The 19,931-nt window shown below is 37.1% G+C and overlaps 1 protein-coding gene across 1 annotated transcript in view; it reads right to left on the bottom strand.

Moving 5' to 3' along the window:
* The window catches only part of LOC118356651 (probable ubiquitin carboxyl-terminal hydrolase FAF-X), a 113,996-nt gene extending 95,109 nt beyond the window's left edge, over window positions 1-18,887 (bottom strand). Inside the window, 6 exon segments of the mRNA XM_035725944.1 lie at window positions 5,296-5,514; window positions 6,557-6,671; window positions 9,324-9,364; window positions 10,414-10,440; window positions 10,553-10,705; window positions 18,792-18,887. Of these exon segments, the coding sequence (XP_035581837.1) occupies window positions 5,296-5,514; window positions 6,557-6,671; window positions 9,324-9,364; window positions 10,414-10,440; window positions 10,553-10,705; window positions 18,792-18,887 (651 nt within the window).
* Window positions 18,888-19,931: the final 1,044 nt, after the last annotated feature.

The raw sequence follows: 19,931 nt of genomic DNA, 5'->3' as shown, positions 1-19,931 counted from the left end.
AAGATTAGATAGCTCCAAAGTCCTATTGTTATGAAATAACTTTATTTCCAGGATTTCTGGAAATCAGCCCACAGTTTATAGCAACCAAGCAAATACTGAATCAAAAACAATCGCATTCAAAAGAGTTAGGCAATTTCATTGTGTTTTTACTCACCCATTCCTACTCCCCCAAGAGAGGCACATTTTAGGGTCCTCAATTCATGTAAGAGCAAAGAGGACTAAATCTGCAACATTATTCTGAGCTCCTTGATAGAATGGTCTGTGTCACTATTTTGGAAGTCAGAAAAACAAAAGTTGTTTGGAACTCAGACTAGGGGAATTCCATGAGAAGGAACAGACACAGTTCATGAAAATGGCTAAAGGGTTTACAGGTTACAACCCTCCTAAGGCAAATTACTGATTTGAGAAATACAAAAGAACTCCTAGGGGCACCTGGGTGGCTTAGTCATTGAGCATTTGCTTTCGGCTCAGGTCATGATCCCACAGCCCCAGGTTCGAGCCTCATGTTGGGCTCCCTGCTCAGTGGAGAGTCTGCTTCTCCCCCTACTTGTGCTCCAAACACCTAAAACACAGAGTGAACACATATACCCCAAAGGGAATGAAAACATGTCAGTACGAAAAAATCAACTGAATAAATGAAAGTCAGTAAGGAAGGAAATAACATACAAAAGAACTGTAAGGTATATGGAAATCAAAGAACAAAATTGTACAAAAGTACTTCCTTCCTTAGCAGTACAACAACACTGAATATAAACAGATTAAACTTTGCAATCAAACTTATATAGATCAGGGGTGCCTGGGTGGCTCAGCCATTAAGCATCTGCCTTTGGCTCAGGTCATGATCCCAGAGTCCTGGGATCGAGCCCCGCATCGGGCTCCCTGCTCCGCGGGAAGCCTGCTTCTCCCTCTCCCACTCCCCCTGCTTGTGTTCCCTCTCTCGCTGTGTCTCTCTCTGTCAATAACTAAAAAATCTTAAAACAACACAACAACAACAACAAAAAAAACCCGGTTCAGCAGAATGGAGAAGAAACCAGGATCCAGAGGCACCTGGGTGACTCAAGTCAGTTAAGCGACTGACTCTTGATTTTGTCTCAGGTCATGATTTCAGCATCCCAGGGTGGAGCCCCGCATTGGGCTCCCTGCTCAGTGGGGAGTCTGCCTCAGATTCTCTATGTCCCTCTGCCCCTCCCTCCACTTGCATACTCTCTTTGAAAATAAAATCTTAAAAAAAAAGAAAGAAAAAGAAACCAGGATCCAATGCATAATGTCTAAAAGAGACACTTTATTTTTAAAGATTGTATTTATTGGAGTACCCGGGTGGCTGAGTTGGTTAAATCACTGACTTCACCTCAAGTCATGGTATCAGGTCGCCAGGATCAAGCCCAGCATCAGGCTCCCTGCTCAGCGGGGAGTCTGCCTGTTTCCTTTCCCTCTGCCTGCCACTCTGTCCACTCATGCTCTCTGGAGCTCTCTCTCCCGCAAATAAATAAAATCTTAAAAAAAGCTTTGAGACGGAGACAGCACGCAAGAGAACATAAACAGGGGGAGTGGCATAGGGAGATGGAAAAGCACATTCCCCACGGGGCAGGGAGCCCAACTCTCGCTGGGCTCTGGGATCATGACCTGAGCCAAAGGCAGCTGCTTAAGTGACTGAGCCACGCAGCCATCCCTAAAAGAGTCACTTTAGTTCTAAGGATATGTATTGCTTAGAAGTAAAAAGATGGAAAAATATATTTCATGCAGATAGTAGCCAAAACAGAAAAGGAATGGCTATCAAAAAAAAATGGACTGTTAAGTCAGAAACTATGATAAGAGACAAGACATTATGTGATGACTGAAGGTCAATTTACCAAGAAGAATATAACAAGTATTGATGCACTCAACTTCAGAGTTTTTAAAATATATGAAGCCACTATTGACAAATGGGAGAAACAGTTCTAGACTACTACTTGGCGACTTCAACATTGCGTTTCCAATAATAGAACAAGTAAACAGGAGAAAATAAGCAAAAAACAGAACAATTGAACTTTTCAGACATACAGAACACTATACCCAACAAGGGCAGAATACATATTCTTTGTAAGTGCACATGAAATATTCTGCAGAAAAAGTCTTAAAAAGAATAAAATCAGGGGTGCCTGGGTGGCTAAATTGGTTAAGTGGCTGCTTTCAGCTCAGGTCATGATCTTGGGGTCCTGGGATTCGGCCCCATATCTACCTCCCTGCTTAGCAGAGAGTCTGCTTGTCCCTCTCCCTTTGCCTCTTCGCCCCTCCCTTACTCATGCGTGTGACCTCTCTTTCTCTCTCAAGTAAATAAAATTTAAAAAAGTAAAATCACAGAAAGCATCTTTTCATATTTTAATGAAATGGAATTAGAAATCAGAAATAGAAGAAAATCCTGAAAATCCACAAATATTCAGAAATAAAAAAACATATTCTTAACCAATTGATCAAAGAAGCAATCTGTGTCACAAGGAAAATTTAGTTTCAAATGTTTGAAAAAAAAACAGGTTTCAATTCAACAATGTAACTTTTCACTTTGAAAGGAACTAGAAAAAGAGTAGCAAACTAAATCCACAACTAGCACAATGAAACATTAGACCTGAGATAAACAAAATAGAGAATAGAAAATAAAGAGGAAAAACAAAAAAAAAAATAAAACCAAGAGTCCTTTCCTGAAAAAATCAACAAGTTTAAGTAAGTAAGAAAAAAACCCAAAATCAGAAATGAGAGGACTTTACTATAGAGTTCACAGAAATAAAAGAGTAGAAAGCACTGTGAATAATTATATTGAAAGGACTATGAATTAGTGTAAACAAACTGGATAGCCTAGATAAAATGGACAAATTTCTAGAACACAACAACTTATACTACAACTGGTCAGGAAGAAAGATTCTGAACAGGCTTAAAATAAGTAAAGAGATTGAATCACCAATCCAAAACTTTCCAACAAAGAAAAATGAGGGACCAAATGGCTTCGCTGGAAAATTCCAGCAAGGTTAACACCAATCTCACATTTTTCCAAAAACATGAAGAAGAAGGAACATATCCAAACTCATTTTTAAGAGACCAGGTTTACTCTGATATCAAAGGCAGACAAAGACTTTACAGACTAATCCTAATGAACACTGATATAAAAACCCTCAACAATATACTAGCAACATGAACAAATGGCATGTTTCTCCCTGGGATGCAAAGATGTCTTAATATACAAAATCAATCAATGTAACACACACCACATTACTAGAATCAAAGAAAAAAAAAAAAAAACACATCATCTCAATTCATGCCAAAAAAGGGTTAGGCAAAATTCAATTACCAGAAACAATAAAAACACTGAACAAACTACAAACAAAGGAAAATTGCCTCGGGACACCTGGGGGCTCAGTCCTTAAGCATCTGCCTTCACTCAGGTCATGATCCCAGGGTCCTGGGATAGAGCCCTACATCCGGCTCCCTGCTCCATGGGAAGCCTGCTTCTCCCTCTCCCTCTGCTCCTCCTCCTGGCTCATGCTAATTCACTCTCTCTCTCTCTCTCAAAGACATAAATAAAATCTTAAAAAAAATAAAAGAAAATTGCCTCAAAATAACAAAGGCCACATATGAAAAACCGGTATCAAACTCAATGATGAAACACTGAAATCTTCCCCTCCAAGATTAGGAACAAAATAAGGAAGCCTGACTTGACAAAACCTATTCAGCTAAAGTTACTAAAGGTACTAAAGTCCTAGCCATGGAACTTAGGCATGAAACAGAAATGAGAGGGATCCAAATTAGAAATAAAATTCCAATTATCTCTGTATGCACATATCTCACATTAGTTTACAAGGATTTTGTGTTTTTGTGATTTTTTTGGGTTCTACTTATGTATGTGTGCACTGATAACAAAGCTATGTTCTGCTTTCTGTTTCTACTGCTGATAACTTTTTCAGTGTGTTCGAAAAATTAATCAAAATAAATATAATCAAACAGTCTTTCAGACATAAGAAACTCATTAAAATGACATGAGACATTAGAATGAACACATACAAAACAGGGAGCCTTCTTATATAGTCTGGTCAGCTGATTTGAGTGCTTTTGGCTAATTTCTTAGTTTTACTGATACAGCATTAGTTTTGTTTATTTTCTGCTGTGCTTCCTTGAAATTAGTTACAATTTGAGCAGACCATATCTTCTCTGCAAAATGAATATAGACTGAAAGATTATTTACTTGACCCAAAACTCAGATGCTAATCAACATTATGAGTTCTTTGTAAGGAATCAAGGCATTTCAGGGTGCTTAGGTGGCTCAGTCAGTTAAGGTCTGCCTTCGGCTCAGGTCATGACCCCAAGGTCCTGGGATCAAGTCCCATCTTGGGCTCCTTGCTCAGCGGGGAGCCTGCTTCTCTCTCTACCTGTGCTCCCCCTGCTTGTCCTCACACTTGGGTCCACTCTCTGTCTCTGACAAGTAAATCTTTAAAAAGAAAAAGAAAAAGAAAAAGGAAATCAAAGCATTTTAAGAAATGCCTAACTGGGGGCACCTATATGACTTAGTCAGTTAGGCATCTGCCTTAGGCTCAGATCATGATCTCCAGGTCCTGAGATCAAGTTCCACTGGGGCTCCTTGCTCAGCGGGGAGTCTGCTTCTCCCTCTACGCCTTTGCTTTCTAATGAATAAATAAAATTTATTTTAAAAAGCCTTAGGATGTGTCACAAAATAGTAAAAATTTAAAAATTTGTTTACAGGACGCCTGGGTAGCTCAGTCAGTTAAGTGTCTGCCTTTAGCTCAGGTCATGATCTCAGAGTCCTGGGATGGAGCCCCAAGTGGGGCTCCCTGCTCAGCGGGGAGTCTGCTTCTCCCTCTCCCTCTCCCCCTGCTCATGCTCTCTCTCCCAAGTAAATAAAATCTTAAAAAAATGGCCTCTCATAAACCTATGTTTTTGCAATTAAATATACATATAAGTGTAAAGTACAACTCACGCTTTTCACTTAAAATTGTTATATTCTCTAAAGTCAATTTGAACACTGAAGGAGCAAATATAATATCTTGCCACTTGGGGAAATATAGCATAAAGTTCCAATATAACCATATTCATAAACTGATCAATACATAATAAGCTTTGGTCAGGCATGAGTTTTATGCTGTTGACCTACTGTACAATATTAATGAATCACTGTATATATTAAATAATGTGTTTTTTAAACAAACCCACATAAAACAAAGTTATATACTGATCATTAGGTTAAAGAAAGTTTCATGTCACTGAAGTTTTGTAAAAACACAAAACAGTATTTAATTTTGAAAACCAACACACTTTTGGTGATCGAGGATCTGAAGAATGAGCAAATAGTTCATCTTCAGGCAATTGAGCATTTGTCGAAACTGATTCACATGGACATGTACCATTGTAGATATGGAATTTGCAATGTGGATTTAAGGCCACAGCAAGAAGATCTAGAAGTGGAAACCAGTCTTGGGACAACTTGGCCACACAAAGCTCCATTAGACGATGAGTATTGTTAATAATACACCTCTGTTATATGAAAGGGGACAAGAACAAAAAAGTTCATTTAAAAAAGGTAACATTGTAATTTCAAGCACAGAAACACTCTAATCTTGTTAATAATGCTCTCTTTCCATTTTTCTATACTGGTCATCTGAATTCTGCTTAACTTCACAAGTAAATAATTCCCCAAATGTCTACCTCTAACACTAAAAAGTATGTCAAATCAGAAAATGTTAGGATTTATACGCCATATTCATTTGTGGGGAATGTTCAAGTTATATTTTCTAGGTTGAAGTCCACAGAACAATACTGTTTGCTTTAGAACTCTTGATTAATTCTATGTTATACATAAGAACCAGGTTTTAGAGTTCAATGATTCAAGTAAGATGTATTTTTTTTTCACTTTCAAAATCTGTTTACAAAGGTATCTAAGAATCAATGGCAGCTTGCATTATTCTGCCTTTGTTTGTACTGTCCTAGAGTTAAAGTATTTTCTCACAGTACATTTCCTGCAGCCATTTACATGAAGATATTACCAATTTGATAACAGTTCAGATTTTGGCTTTTGTAATTACTAAAACCTGTAGTTTGAAGTCATACCAAAAACTTGTGGGATTACTGGTTTGTGGTTTAAATTCTAAGCCTGTAAGATTTAAATTTTCCTTGTCATTTCCACATTATGAATTTATTTATCAGGTACACCTATGCTAAAATTATACCCTTTGGTGTCCTAATTATATTGGGAGTCTTCTATTTGCCATCTGGGTATTTTTCTTTCTTAAAGTTATGAAAAATAGTGGACTCTTACAATCAATAACAGGATACATTTGATGAAATGTGGGATGTGCATATGGTGACAGGCACTTGGGATTCCAGCACACAGATTAAACCAAGTTTCAGGAATCAAAATCTCAAATTCATTCTAAAAGACAAGACTGTTCTTAAAAACCTTCAATTCTGTCAAACATATCATCAGGTTTAATGTTATTCACAATAATATTTTCCAAAGATAAATCCATATGCAATCACCAAGTAAGTATGAGTCTCTCAAATAAATTAGAAGACTCACATGAATTTCAAATATCCAGCTACTCACTGCCTCATCCATAAGAATTTTAGTGAAAGGTACTGTTACCTATCTCGAAAAAAAATGCTGACATGCTTCACTTTTAACATCAAGACCTAAGAATAGATGAAAAAAAAATACAATAAATTTAGCATAAAGGAAACATTTCCCTGACCAATTATATCATTTAAGATAATAAAACTGGAAGTGCCCCCAGATAGGTTACTAAACTTTAAAACAAAAAAATCACTGGGTAAAAGGGGAATGAAATCATTTCACAGCCTTAAACTCACTGAAAATACAGTGGACAAACATTAAAAATAGTAACCTTTTTAAAATTTCATTTGGCTGCAAATTCTGTTTAACTACAAACTTAAAACATGAACTCTGTCTTGATTTTGTAATTAATTAGTCCATTCATCATTTTTCATTATCTGTACATGCTTAATTCTTTTTAATTTCCTATGGCTAAAGAAAAACAGTACACTCAGTGCCAAAAAGGAAACTTCTAATACTTCATAAGAACTCGGAAATACTAAATTTGCACAGTGTAGTTTGGTTTAGATCATATACGTGTCGATAGATTATTTAAACCCAAGACTGGGGGAGACAAACCATGAGAGAGACTATGGACTCCAAGAAACAAAATGAGGGTTTTAGAGGGGAGGGGATGGTGGGGTGGGTTAACCTGGTGATGGGGATTAAGGACGGCACGTATTGCATGGAGCATTAGGTGTTTTACGAAAACAATGGATTGTGGGTCACCACATCAAAAACGAATGATGTACTGTAACGTAATAACGTTATAGTAACTGTAACAATAACTGTAACAATAAGGTAATAAAAAAAAAAACACCAGGGGCACCTGGGTGGCTCAGTTAGTTAAGCGTCTGCCTTGGGCTCAGGTCATGATCCCAGGGTCCTGGGATAGAGCCCCATATTGGGCTCCCTGCTTGGCGGGAAGCCTGCTTCTCCCGCCCCCACTCCCCCTGCTTGTGTTCCCTGTCTCGCGGTCTGTCTCTCTGTCAAATAAATAAAATCTTAAAAAAAAAAAAAACCCACAAGAACAAAAACAAACAAAACCCCAAGGCTGCCCTTAAAATAACTTAAACTTTGCCTCACAGTAATCAGAATCCCAGAAAGAATGAATGGGAAATAGGGCGCCCGGGTGGCTCAGATGGTTAAGCGTCTGCCTTCGGCTCAGGTCATGATCCCAGGGTCCTGGGATCGAGTCCCGCATCGGGCTCCCTGCTCCTTGGGAGCCTGCTTCTCTCTCTGCTTCTCTCCCCCTCTCTCTCTTTCGTCTCTCATGAATAAATAAATAAAATATTTAAAAAAAAAGAATGAATGGGAAATAGCCTCAGCAAACCACACACAGCTACTGAATGGCAGTGCTATTAAACAAAGTAGCATTTCAATTTTTGTTCATTTTGTACCTTTAGGATTTAAAACACACCTAGTTAATAAGTCCTTCAATTAACTTACAAACGTGCAAACTAAAAAAGAAATTTGAGAGTTGAGAAACATTTGTTACCTGATAAAATTTTTATAATTTGTAAGATTAAAAACAAAAAATTCTTTAAATGACTGTAGGACAATTGTTAAATTATTAACATTGCCAAGAAAAATACAGCACAGACTGTGTAATAGACATTACATCAACCATAGATGTTAAAAATCTGCCTACTGAATAATCCGGAAAATAAAATGGAATTGCCCTTTTCTTTTAGCCTTCAGGGCCTTGAGCAATTAGAGCATATTACAAAAATTAGCCATTTCCTATAAGAATTCAGGGGCATCTAATATTGGGTAGAACAAAGTCATCAAAAAGTGACTGACTCTAACACAAAAAGTTTGGTTGGGCAATACTGAAAAATACCAGATTATTTAACAGTTGCCTTAAAAAAAAAAAAAAAAGATCTTAATTATCAAGACATTTTTCCTCCAAAAAATTTTTTTTGTGGGGCGCCTGGGTAACTCAGTCATTAAGCGTCTGCCTTCGGCTCAGGTCATGATCCCATCAAGCCCTGCATCAGGCTCCCTGCTCGGCGGGAAGCCTGCTTCTCCCTCTCCCACTCCCCCTGCTTGTGTTCCCTCTCTCACCATGTCTCTCTCTGTCAAATAAATAAATAAAATCTTTAAAAATATATATTTTTGGTAAGTTTTTAAAAAGTCAAAATGCAATCTTCACATTTTGTTACAAAAATATTAATGTAATAGCAATTTTCATAAAAATAAGATGGGTGTATCTTTTGGTTTACTGGCTGTTCAGTAAGTCATTCAGGTGGCAAGTTTAAATAATTTTTATTGAAATTACTTGCAAATTAACATATGCTTACATGCAAAAAAAGGTCAATTGGTAAATTTGGATTCATATGGCAATCTAGCATTTTTAAATTGTTAAATATGTTTTAATGTATACTACAGAATTTTTAAAAAATTATTACCCTTTAGAAAATATTTTTAACTTTTAATAGCCCCTTCAAAAATATACAAACCAAAAGATCCTGCTCTTACATACACTAACATACATATAAAATCTGCATGAAATTTTAATGTTAAATTCAGAGGTACTTAAAGTTTACCCAAAGGTTTTTATGAACCTTTGCTCTAGATATAGATATAAAAGGCCTAACAAAGTTTAGAGAGATACTGTAGTCTAAGAATATACTGTAACTTTATAAAAGAAAAAAACAAAAGCCTTCAAGAATAATATATAAATATCCATAATAGCATGTATTATGGAAAACATAGTAACATCACTCACCTTTTTTTACTGAGATCAATAGCAGCTTCTAAAATCACAGGCCCCTAAAACTAAAAATAATCAATTATCAATTAAATATACCCACGGTTAATGTCAGTAGTAAAAAAGTACTCTTTTGAGCTTCAGATATCAGTAATATTTCTTTGAATCTTCTTCACAGAGACAAATGGCTCATTTCTCCTTCATTCAACTCTACACGACATATACCAAATTTTCTGAAAATTACATGACTTGAAGAACCTCTAAGCCCGTGTATCATCCTGAGCATACCCTACATCAAAACCAATGCAGATGCCACCATACCCAGGCTAGGATTTTCCCTGGCATAATGAAAAGCTTAGTACTTAAGAATAAATTCCACTGACTAATCCACTATTTCCCAGAAAGAACTCTATTCCAGCTGTCCCTAAATCCATTACAGAAAGACAACAAAAGATACCTTTTACAAAAAAATCTGTTAGATGTAAATTGGTACTTTTTGTTGTTTTAGTTATAGATTATGCAAAGCTGTCTTTTTTTATTTCCCTGTCACTAAAAATTTAATATAACTCAGTCCTCCAGTCCTAATTATAAGTACACTTAAATAAAAATCAAAAACTACCAAACTACAATCTTTTACAATAATATCTGTTATAGAAAATGGATGTCCTATAAATAAGAAAGGTCACCCAGCAAGTCTAGTAGTCAGTGTACCAAGGAGAAATGATCTTTATAGACGCACAAAAGGAACTCTCTACCTATAGTTCTAGGAATGAAACACACCCATTAGAATCACAAAGCATCATTAATTTAAAATCTTTATTCATATCATCTTTCAATTTTTAAAAATTCATACCAGTGCCTGCATTAAGAATGAGTTACAAAGTAGCTGACAATGACTTAAGTATTACAGCAATAAAGAAAACAGTAAAATTACTAACTGACACTGCAATCCACTCTTTTTCTCATTCTTTTTTTTTAATTTTATTTATTTATTCATGAGAGACAGAGAGAGGGGGAGAGAGAGAGAGAAAGAGAGGCAGAGGGAGAAGCAGGCTCCCAAGGAGCAGGGAGCCCAATGCGGGACTCGATCCCAGGACCCTGGGATCATGACCTGAGCCGAAGGCAGACGCTTAACCATCTGAGCCACCCAGGCACCCTTCTCTTTTCCTCATTCTTTAGCAGTGGCAATGCTGATAAAAAAGAAAATCTGCTTTTCTAGCTTATTAGCTCCATTAAAGAAAAGTCAAAACAACTCTCCTATTGATCATGTCATTCTACTTTGCCAAGTCAGTATGTGGAAATGCAGGTTCTTCGTCTTCGTGCTGTGGTGAAGCATCACCTTGACCTTGTTCATCCGGGGGCGTTGCTGGGGAATTCTCATTGGATGAGTCAGCTGATGAGGTCTTAAAAATTAAATACTCCAGACTTAAATTTCAATGACATATATGTATAACATTCAGCAATTTAGTATCAACATATGTTTAGTGAAAAATTATACTTTAAAATGTTCCATATACATCTATAAATATTTAATGAAACTGGGTTTCATTCTCTCCTCATCCTTTTTGTAAAGGATTTACATTTACTGTATTTTAAAAATTTAAGACTTAAAGATTAAGAATATTTGATAAATTAATTAAAGTACATAGAACTGTGTGGACTGAATAGGTTATAAGTAAAGAACATTAGTTTTTACAATGTTTACCTCTAATAAAACACAGTTGTAATGAACTCTTTCTTTAGGATTTTTTAATTTATTTGACAGAGAGACAGTGAGAGAGGGAACACAAGAAGGGGGAGTGGGAGAGGGAGAAGCAGGCTTCCCACTGAACAGGGAGCCAGATGGAGGGCTCGACCCCAGGATTCTGGGATCATGAGCTGAGCTGAAGGCAGACACTTAACGTCTGAGCCACTCAGGCATCCTGTAATGAACTTTCTTAATCACTTATCTTTTCGGAATTGTCAGTGTAACTTCTGAGGTCAAGCCACAAACGTTATCAAGACTTTTTTCTTCCTCTCTGTTAGAACAAGCCTTCTAGGAAAAGTTAAGTGCCATGACCTGAAGACAATTAAGGAGCCCTTTGCAGAGATCTACGTGCTGAAAAACTGAGGGTTCTCATCAAAAGCCATGTGGAGTGAACCCCTGTGAAAATGGATACCCCAACCCTAGTCAAGTCTTCAGATATCTGCAACCCTAGCTGAGAAGCTGACCACAAAGAAAAAAAAAAGTCAGAAATCACTCAGGTAAGCCATTCCCAAATTCTTAATGTTCATAAACCATAAGAGACACATCCCAAATATATCAGCATTTATATTAAAAGGACTGAAAATACAGCTGAAAGACCAAGACAGAAACACAGAACATAGCCATAAGCTAGATATAGATGCTTAAATATAAGGACAAAAAAGAGAAGAAAGCAGGGGCGCTTGGGTGGCTCAGTCAGTTAAGCATCTGGCTTCCGCTCAGGTCATGATCCCAAGATCTCTCTCTCCCACTGCCTGCCCTTCCCAACTATAAATAATAAATAAATAAATAAATAAATAAATAAATAAATAAATAAATAAATAAATAAAATCTTTTAAAAAAGAGAGAGAGAAGTAAAGGGATAGGAGACTTCTGATTTCTAGTTCAGCATATAAGAAGCTGGGGAGTTGTCACTCCCTAACCAGTAGTAAACTGAATCAACAACTAACTCTTCACAGATCTGATGGAAATTAAAGTCATGTGGCAAACTGCTGCCCATAAAATCAGATGGGAGATCAGAGGGACAGAGAGAATCAAAAATTACCAGCAGAAAACCATGGGCAAAAACCTCCGTGCAAATAAGAAGAGGGATAGAAAACCCTAAACTGTACTTGATGAATTGCTTGGAAGCGGATGTGGAATGTCTGAGAGTTAAAAACTGCAGAAGGTCTAGACTGAAGGGAACACTCATATTTTTGTGACTTTACCTCCAGAAATCCCATCAAGTCATCACAGACAGGATCACAGAAAAAGCCCCTCATTTCCAGGAGAAGAGATGCAAAGTAGTCATTCTGAAATATGATACAGCATTCTGCTCTTAATAAAGCCTACCCTCAAGAGAAGCTACTTTCCCAGGTCCTAATATAGGTTTTTATAAGAACCAAATTAGAAGAAGGGAAATATGAAACCCTAGCCTGGTACAGACTTCCGTGTGGGGGAAAGTGAAGTACTCGATTCCAGTTCTCTCTAGCCAACCTGTCCCTCCATACCTACACAATATGAAAGGTTTATTCACAGTAGTTCCCTTTATTCAGTATATTATGTCTAAGTTTTAACAGAAAATCCAATGTAGAGTAAACAATAATCAACAGAGTTTGAAGAGACAGAGCAAACATGAAACTCTGATACGACAAGGATATTGAAATTATTCAAACAAACATTTAAAATAACTACAGCTGATAATGCTAAGGACTCTAACAGAAGAAGTGGACATGAAAAGAATTTCAAATGAGTCATGTAAGCAGAGAGATGGAATTCTAAGGAAGAATGAAAAAAAATGCTAGGGATAAAAACACTATACTAACAACAAAGCTGTTTTATGGGAGGCTTTGCTGGGCTCGTTGGTAGATAAGACACAGATGAGGAAAGAATCCCTAAGATTAAACATATGTCAAGAGAAACACCCAACACTGGAAAGCAAAAAGTTAAAAAGAAAAAGTACTCAAGAATTGTAGGACAACTAGACACATGTAGCATATACATAGTGGGAATACCAGATGCCAAGAAAGAGAGGAAGGAATATAATATTTGAAACTGAGAATTTCCCTTACATTAATGTCAGACACCAAAGAATGGACAAGGAAACTCCGAAAATTCCAAGCAGAATAAATAAATATATATATTAAAAAATGACACCTAAGCATATGGTATTCAAACTGCAGAAAAAAGTGCTAAGGAAAAATCCTGGAAGAAACCATGTGTGTGTGGGGTGGGACTCCTTATGTACACCTAACAAAGGACCAAGGATAAGAGCAAAATTGGACATTTCCTCAGAAACAAAGTAAAAAAGAAAAAAAAGAGTGCAATGTATGCTCTAGGAATGGATGAACAAATAATATTAAAATGTCTATACTACCCAAAGCAAGCTACATATTAAATGTAATCCCTATCAAAATACCAACAGCATTTTTCACAGAGCTAGAACAAATAATCGTAAAATTTGTAATGGAACCACAAAATACTCTGAATAGCCAAAGCAATCTTGAAAAAGAGAAGCAAATCTGGATGCATCATAATTCTGGGTTTCAAGCTATATGACAAAGCAGCAGTCATCAAGACAATATGGTACTGGCACAAAAACGGACACATAGATCAAAGGAACAGAATAGAGAACCTAGAAATGAACCCACAATGATATGGCCACTCGTCTTTAATAAAGCAGGAAAGAATACCCAATGGAAAAAAAAGTCTCTTCAACAAACGGTGTTGGGAAAACCAGATAGCAATGTGCAGAAGAGTAAATCTGGACTACTTTCTTATACCATACACAAAATTAAATTTCAAAATAGATGAAAGACCTAAATGTGAAACAGGAAACCATTAAAATCTGAAAGAGCACAGGCAGAAACACTTTGACATTGACTCTCACTAGACACGTCTCTGGAGGCAAGGAAAACAAAAGCAAACATGAACTATTGGGATTTCAGGATAAAAAGCTTTTGCACAGCAAAGGAAACAATCAACAAACCTAAAAGGCAGCCTACAGAAAGGGAGAAGATATTTGCAAATGACATATCTGATAAATGGTTAGTACCTGAAATACATAAACATCTTCTAAAACTCAACACCCAAAAAACAAATAATCCAATTAAACAGTGGGCAGAAGACATTAATGGACATTTTCCAAAGAAGACATCCAAGATGGCTAACAGACACATGAAAAGATGTTCAACATCATTCATCATCAGGGAAATACAAATCAAAACCACAGTGAGATACCACTTCACACGTCAGAATGGCTAAAATCAACAACACATGAAACAACAGGTGTTGGTGAGGATGTGGAGAAAGGAGACCCTCTTACACTGTTGGTGGGAATGCAAATTGGTGCAGGCACTCTGGAAAACAGTATGGAGGTTCCTCCACAAGTTAAAAACAGAATTACCCTTTGAATCAGCAATTACACTACTAAGTAGTTACTTGAGAAGTTAAGATGATGAGTAGTAAGGGGACCCCCCAAAAATACTGATTCAAAAAGACATACACAACCCAACGTTTATAGCAGCATTACCAATAACAGCCAAATTATGCAAAGAGCCCCAGAGTCCACTAACTGATGAAAGGATAAGAAGATGTGATTTCCATATATATATATATATATATATATATGTATGTATATAAATATATATATATATAATGGAATATTACTAAGCCATCAAAAAGAATGAAAACTGCCATTTGCATGGATGGAGCTAGAAAGTACAATGCTAAGTGAAATAAGTCAGTCAAAGACAAATACCATATATTTTCACTCATATGCAGAATTTAAGAAACAAAATAGATGAACAAAGGAAAAAAAGACACAAAACAAAAAACAGACCCTTAAACCATAAGAGAGTCTTTTTTTATTATTTTTTTATTTTTTAAAGATTTTATTTATTTATTTGAGACAGAGAGAGAGAATGAGAGATAGAGAGCACGAGAGGGAAGGGGGTCAGAGGGAGAAGCAGACTCCCTGCTGAGCAGCGAGCCTGATGTGGGACTCTATCCTGGGACCTCAGGACAATGACCTGAGCTGAAGGCAGTTGCCTAACCAGCTGAGCCACCCAGGCACCCACCATAAGAGATTCTTAACTACAGAGAACAAACAGGGTCAATGGAGGGCAGGTGCATGGGGGATGGGCTAAATGGGTGATGGGTACCTGTGATAAGCACCTGTGTCATATGAAACTGTGGAATGACTAAATTCTACTCTGAAACCAGGATTATACTGTTAACTAGAATTTAAATAAAAACTGAAAACTTAAAAGCAAACAAAACTAAATAAAAAATAAAAAAATAACACTCATAAAACACAAACACACACACACACACAAATCGAATGGATCATGGGATGCCTGGGTGTCTCAGTCAGTTAAGCATCTGCCTTTGGCTCAGGTCACCATCCCAGGGTCCTGTGACTAAGTCCCAACACTGGTTCTCTGCTCAGCAGGGAGCCTTCTTTTCCCTCAGTCTGCCACTCCCCCTGCTTTGGAAGACAGTTTGGTAATGTCTTACAAAACTAAATATACACTAATCATACAATCCAGCGGTTGTATCCCTTGGTATTCATTCAAATGAGTTGAAAACATTTCCACATAAAAACCTCCCTATGGATGAATATTTACTTTATTCATAATTGCCAAAACTTGGAAGCAATTGAGATGTCCTTCAGAAAGTGAACAGATGAAGTGTTATACACCCAGACAATGGAATGTTATTCAGTGATTAAAAACAAACAACAAAGAAAAAAGACACAAATAAAAGCAACCAAAGCCTTTAAAAGACAAAAGAACTTTAAGTGCATATTATTAAGTGAAATAAGCCAGTTTGAAAAGTTTATACACCATATGATTTCAACTATTTGACATTTTGGAAAAGGCAAAACTGGACAGGCAGGTCTTTAGCTGCCAAGGGTTCAGGGGAGGGAAGAAAGAAAAGGAAGAGCAAATTTTATAGGAGGGAAACTCTTATATGATACTATAATGGTATATCTATGTCATTAAACACTTGTCAAACCCCAAAGAATGAATAAAGGAAGACGTGAACCATAAAGTAAACTATGAAGTTTGAGTGATAACGACATGTCATTGTAGTTTTGTCAATTTAAATGTGTATGGGGTGGTAGTAGGATGGTGGTGAAAGAGAGATATAGGAACCCTGTACTTTCTGCTCAATTCTGTTGTGAACCTAAAAAGCCTCTTTAAAGAAAAAAGTATAAGTAGACAACTTTAAATGGCAGGGTTCAGGGAATTAACACAATAAAAATAAAATGAGCGATAAAAATAATGAGTGCTTTAAAAAAAGAATGAGAAAAGACATTCCACATAACAATAAACCTCCTTCCCCCAAATAATGCTGCATTTATACAAGTATGTGACAGGTAAGGTAGACTTTAACACAAGAATTATTAGTGGAGATTAAAGAGATCTCTACATAAAGATTAATGGGCCAATCATCCAACCCCAAGTCACATTTTCAGTTTGCATGCATCTTATAGGTTCGAAATATATCTCATTAAAATTGATAGAACAAGGGCGCTTGGGTGGCACAGCTGGTTGGGCATCCAACTCCTGGTTTCAGCTCAGGGTCCTAGGATCAAGCCCTGTGTTGGGCTTTGCACTGGGCCAGGAGTCTGCTTGAAGATGCCCCTATCCCTGCTAGTGCATGTGCACATGGGCACGGGCTCTATTTCTCAAATCATCTTTAAAATTGAATTAAATTAAATTGATAGAACAAAAAATGAAATGGGCAGGTCCACAATCCCAGGCAGTTTAACATACCTCTCAACTAATAAAACAAGCAATTTTAAAACAAAACAAAATGAAACAAGGCTGTAGAGAACATATGAAAAGCATAATAAGCAAACTGGAAATAACTGATATTACATGCTACAGTAAAATATACTTTTTCAAATTCTCATATGTTCAAAATTACTATATGCTGAGCAACACATCAGACCTCAATAAATTCCCAAACAGTGGTATCACAGAATATATTCTCTATCCACAAAGGAATTAAGCTCTAAGTCAATGACAAAAAGATTAGCCAGAAAACCTCCAAATGCTTGAAAGGGAAGCACTACATTTCTTAAAATATTCTTACATTAAATATCACCACACAAATTTTAAAATATGTTAAAATGCATGTTTTGGAAAATATAAAAATAAAGAAAAGCTAAACATATCTAAATTTCTGTATCATGAAACTAGAGAATGAACATCTATGGAACACAAAGAAAGCAAAAAGAAAGAACTAAGGAAGATTAAATGAGGATTTGTTCACAAAAGTGTAAACAAAAAAACCCAAAGCTAATAATTTTCCAAAAGTTACTGTGCGAAAGTTTAAAGAGACTAAACCCCCTAGAAAAACTGAGCAACAAAAAGTAAATGTAAATTACCACTTTCAGAAATAAAGAAGGATTGATGTTACATTAAGCCTTTTACAAATATTTTCCATTAATCGTATACAAATTCTTTCAGAAAAAGAAAAATTAATTATTTCCATGTAGGCCAGCACTAAGCTTTGATACTAAAATCTGGATTTAGCCCTTTACTTTGTTTTACTTACTATCAACCTAAAGATACAGAATCTTCTAATTCACAGATCTCTAACTCAGATGCCCTGAAAAGTTATAAAAATAAATGAGGTAGGCCTTTGAATTGTGAGGCCTTTGCAGTGAAACTTTGACTTTTCCTGCTATTACTGGAGATAGGAAACAGAGACATTGCTGTGATGAGAACTATTTGCACGATTGAATTGCTAGTGGCTATTGACCTTGAGTGACAAGATGGTGTGGTGGGGGTGTGATTTCCCATCTGAAATTGGTGGGTGTCATTTAGTTGTAATTAACTGCTATAAAGTGGGAATGCAAGTCTAATATGAAAAATCTGGAGAAGCCAAAAAGACAGATTTTTATGTGAAATATTCTAATTTTTAAGTTGGCAACTAATGAAAAAACATTTTAAACCCTGTCAACCAAACAGGCCTGGGGGCCAGCTTTGGCCCTTGTGCCACCATACATCCCTCTGGGATTGTTACATAATGGAGGCCCTGGCTGGTCTGCCATTCACGAATGCTGGAAGTGGGCAGAGTGTGGGGCATGCGTCCAGCATCATGGCTCCCAAACGCAGGCAGGACAGTGTCCTCATTTCTCTGAGAGCCCCAGCCTGTGGGTGGCTTATACATGCTATAATAAATGCAGCTTACAACATTAAAAAAAAACTACCTACAAACTTAATGAAATAAATGTACAGACTACTAAGGCATAGATATTTTATTTAGCCATAGCTCTGAGGTTATTGGTATGGTACAAAGATGGGATTCAAAAATAAAGAGCTAAATCTATGCTTATAACAAATTGTTACAAAATAACTAAATTCTTTTGTCCTCAGTCATATTAAAAAAAAAAAAAAGGAACATTCTTAACCAAGTACAGTAGGTTTCCTACAAGTCTGTGTGACTCTTCTTAAAAGCACCTGGGTGGCTCAGTCGTTAAGCGTCTGCCTTCGGCTCAAGTCATGATCCCAGGGTCCTGGGTTCGAGCTCCATATCGGGCTCCTTGCTCAACAGGAAGTCTGCTTCTCCCTCTCTCACTCTCCGAGCTTGTGTTCCCTCTCTCGTTGTGTCTCTGTCAAATAAATAAAATATTTTTAAAAAAGTAATTTAAAATGACAATAAGCTTCCATGATTATAAATTATTCAAGACATCTATATCATTGTTTAGTAATTCATGGCACCCAAAACACAGCCTTAACATGTCCTACCTGACTCTATTGGAAGGAGGGCTGAGACTGTCCATCAGGAGCCTGGCCTTGGATGTCATTCCCTCCTATTGGAGAGCCATGCGTTGTGGCTGTCATACTTGACACAGAATGGACCTTTGCTATTTTGTCTGCTTATGTAGTGGTTGTAACAGAAGAAATCATAGTACACATAAAGGAGATAAAGTACCAGCATATGTCAACCTTAAAAATTTCCAATTCAAGGACAGACCGTCTTGCAGAGACCATCTCATAACCTAAAAGTAGAAGGGAAAAAAGGCAGATTTGTTTTAAATATTAAAAAGACAATCATTCCAATTTTAATGTGTATCGTGGTAACATCACCGCTCTCTATAGCCATTAACTAATGGCTTTCCTCATTAACAGTTGGTTTTAACAGAAACAAGTGAAAAGGTAAATTCTTATTAATATTGCTACTCAAACTACTCAATTCCTATTTTTGTAGCAGTAGTTAAGTAATTATAACAAGAAAACATAAAAAGTACAGTCTTAACATTATACGTAGGACCCCGGAAAAAATGCAAGTTTCTTAGTTGTCATTCTTATCTTACCGAAGAATCTAAAAATGCCTGTCAATTGCTGCCTTAAAAATGCTGTTAGAATATAAATATTCAGGAAGGGCGGAGCAAGATGGCGGAGGAGTAGGAGACCTGGATTTTGTCTGCTCTCAGGAATTCAGCTGAATAGGGATCAAACCACTCTGTAACACCTATGAACTCAACAAAAGACCGAAGAAGAGAGTAGCAACAACTCTCTGAACAGAGAAGCGACCACTTCCTGGAAGATAGGATGCGGAGAGAAGTGAATCCGAGGTGATATTCGGGAGGATAGACGGCGGGGGAGGGGGCCTCCGTTGGTCACTTCTGGCAAGTGATAGAGCCGCGGAGCACAAAATCGGAACTTTTAGAAGCCGGCTCTGCGGAGGGACGTCGCTCCAGTGGCTAAGAGGGGGGTGGAATCCTCGCGGGACAGTGTGATCTCAGAACCCTCGGGGTCACAGAAAGACCAGCGGTGCCTGAGTGCAGCAGAGCTCCCAGGTATTGGAGTAGGGAAGCTGGCTGCAGAGACGGTGGAGGCACCGGCCCTTAGCACGGGGTTGCCATAAACTGTGATCCGCGGCCC

This window comes from Zalophus californianus, chromosome Y (assembly GCF_009762305.2).
Source record: "Zalophus californianus isolate mZalCal1 chromosome Y, mZalCal1.pri.v2, whole genome shotgun sequence".
NCBI lineage: Eukaryota > Metazoa > Chordata > Mammalia > Carnivora > Otariidae > Zalophus > Zalophus californianus.
Note: the sequence above shows the minus strand (reverse complement) of the source record. Positions and strands in the feature narration are given on the sequence as shown.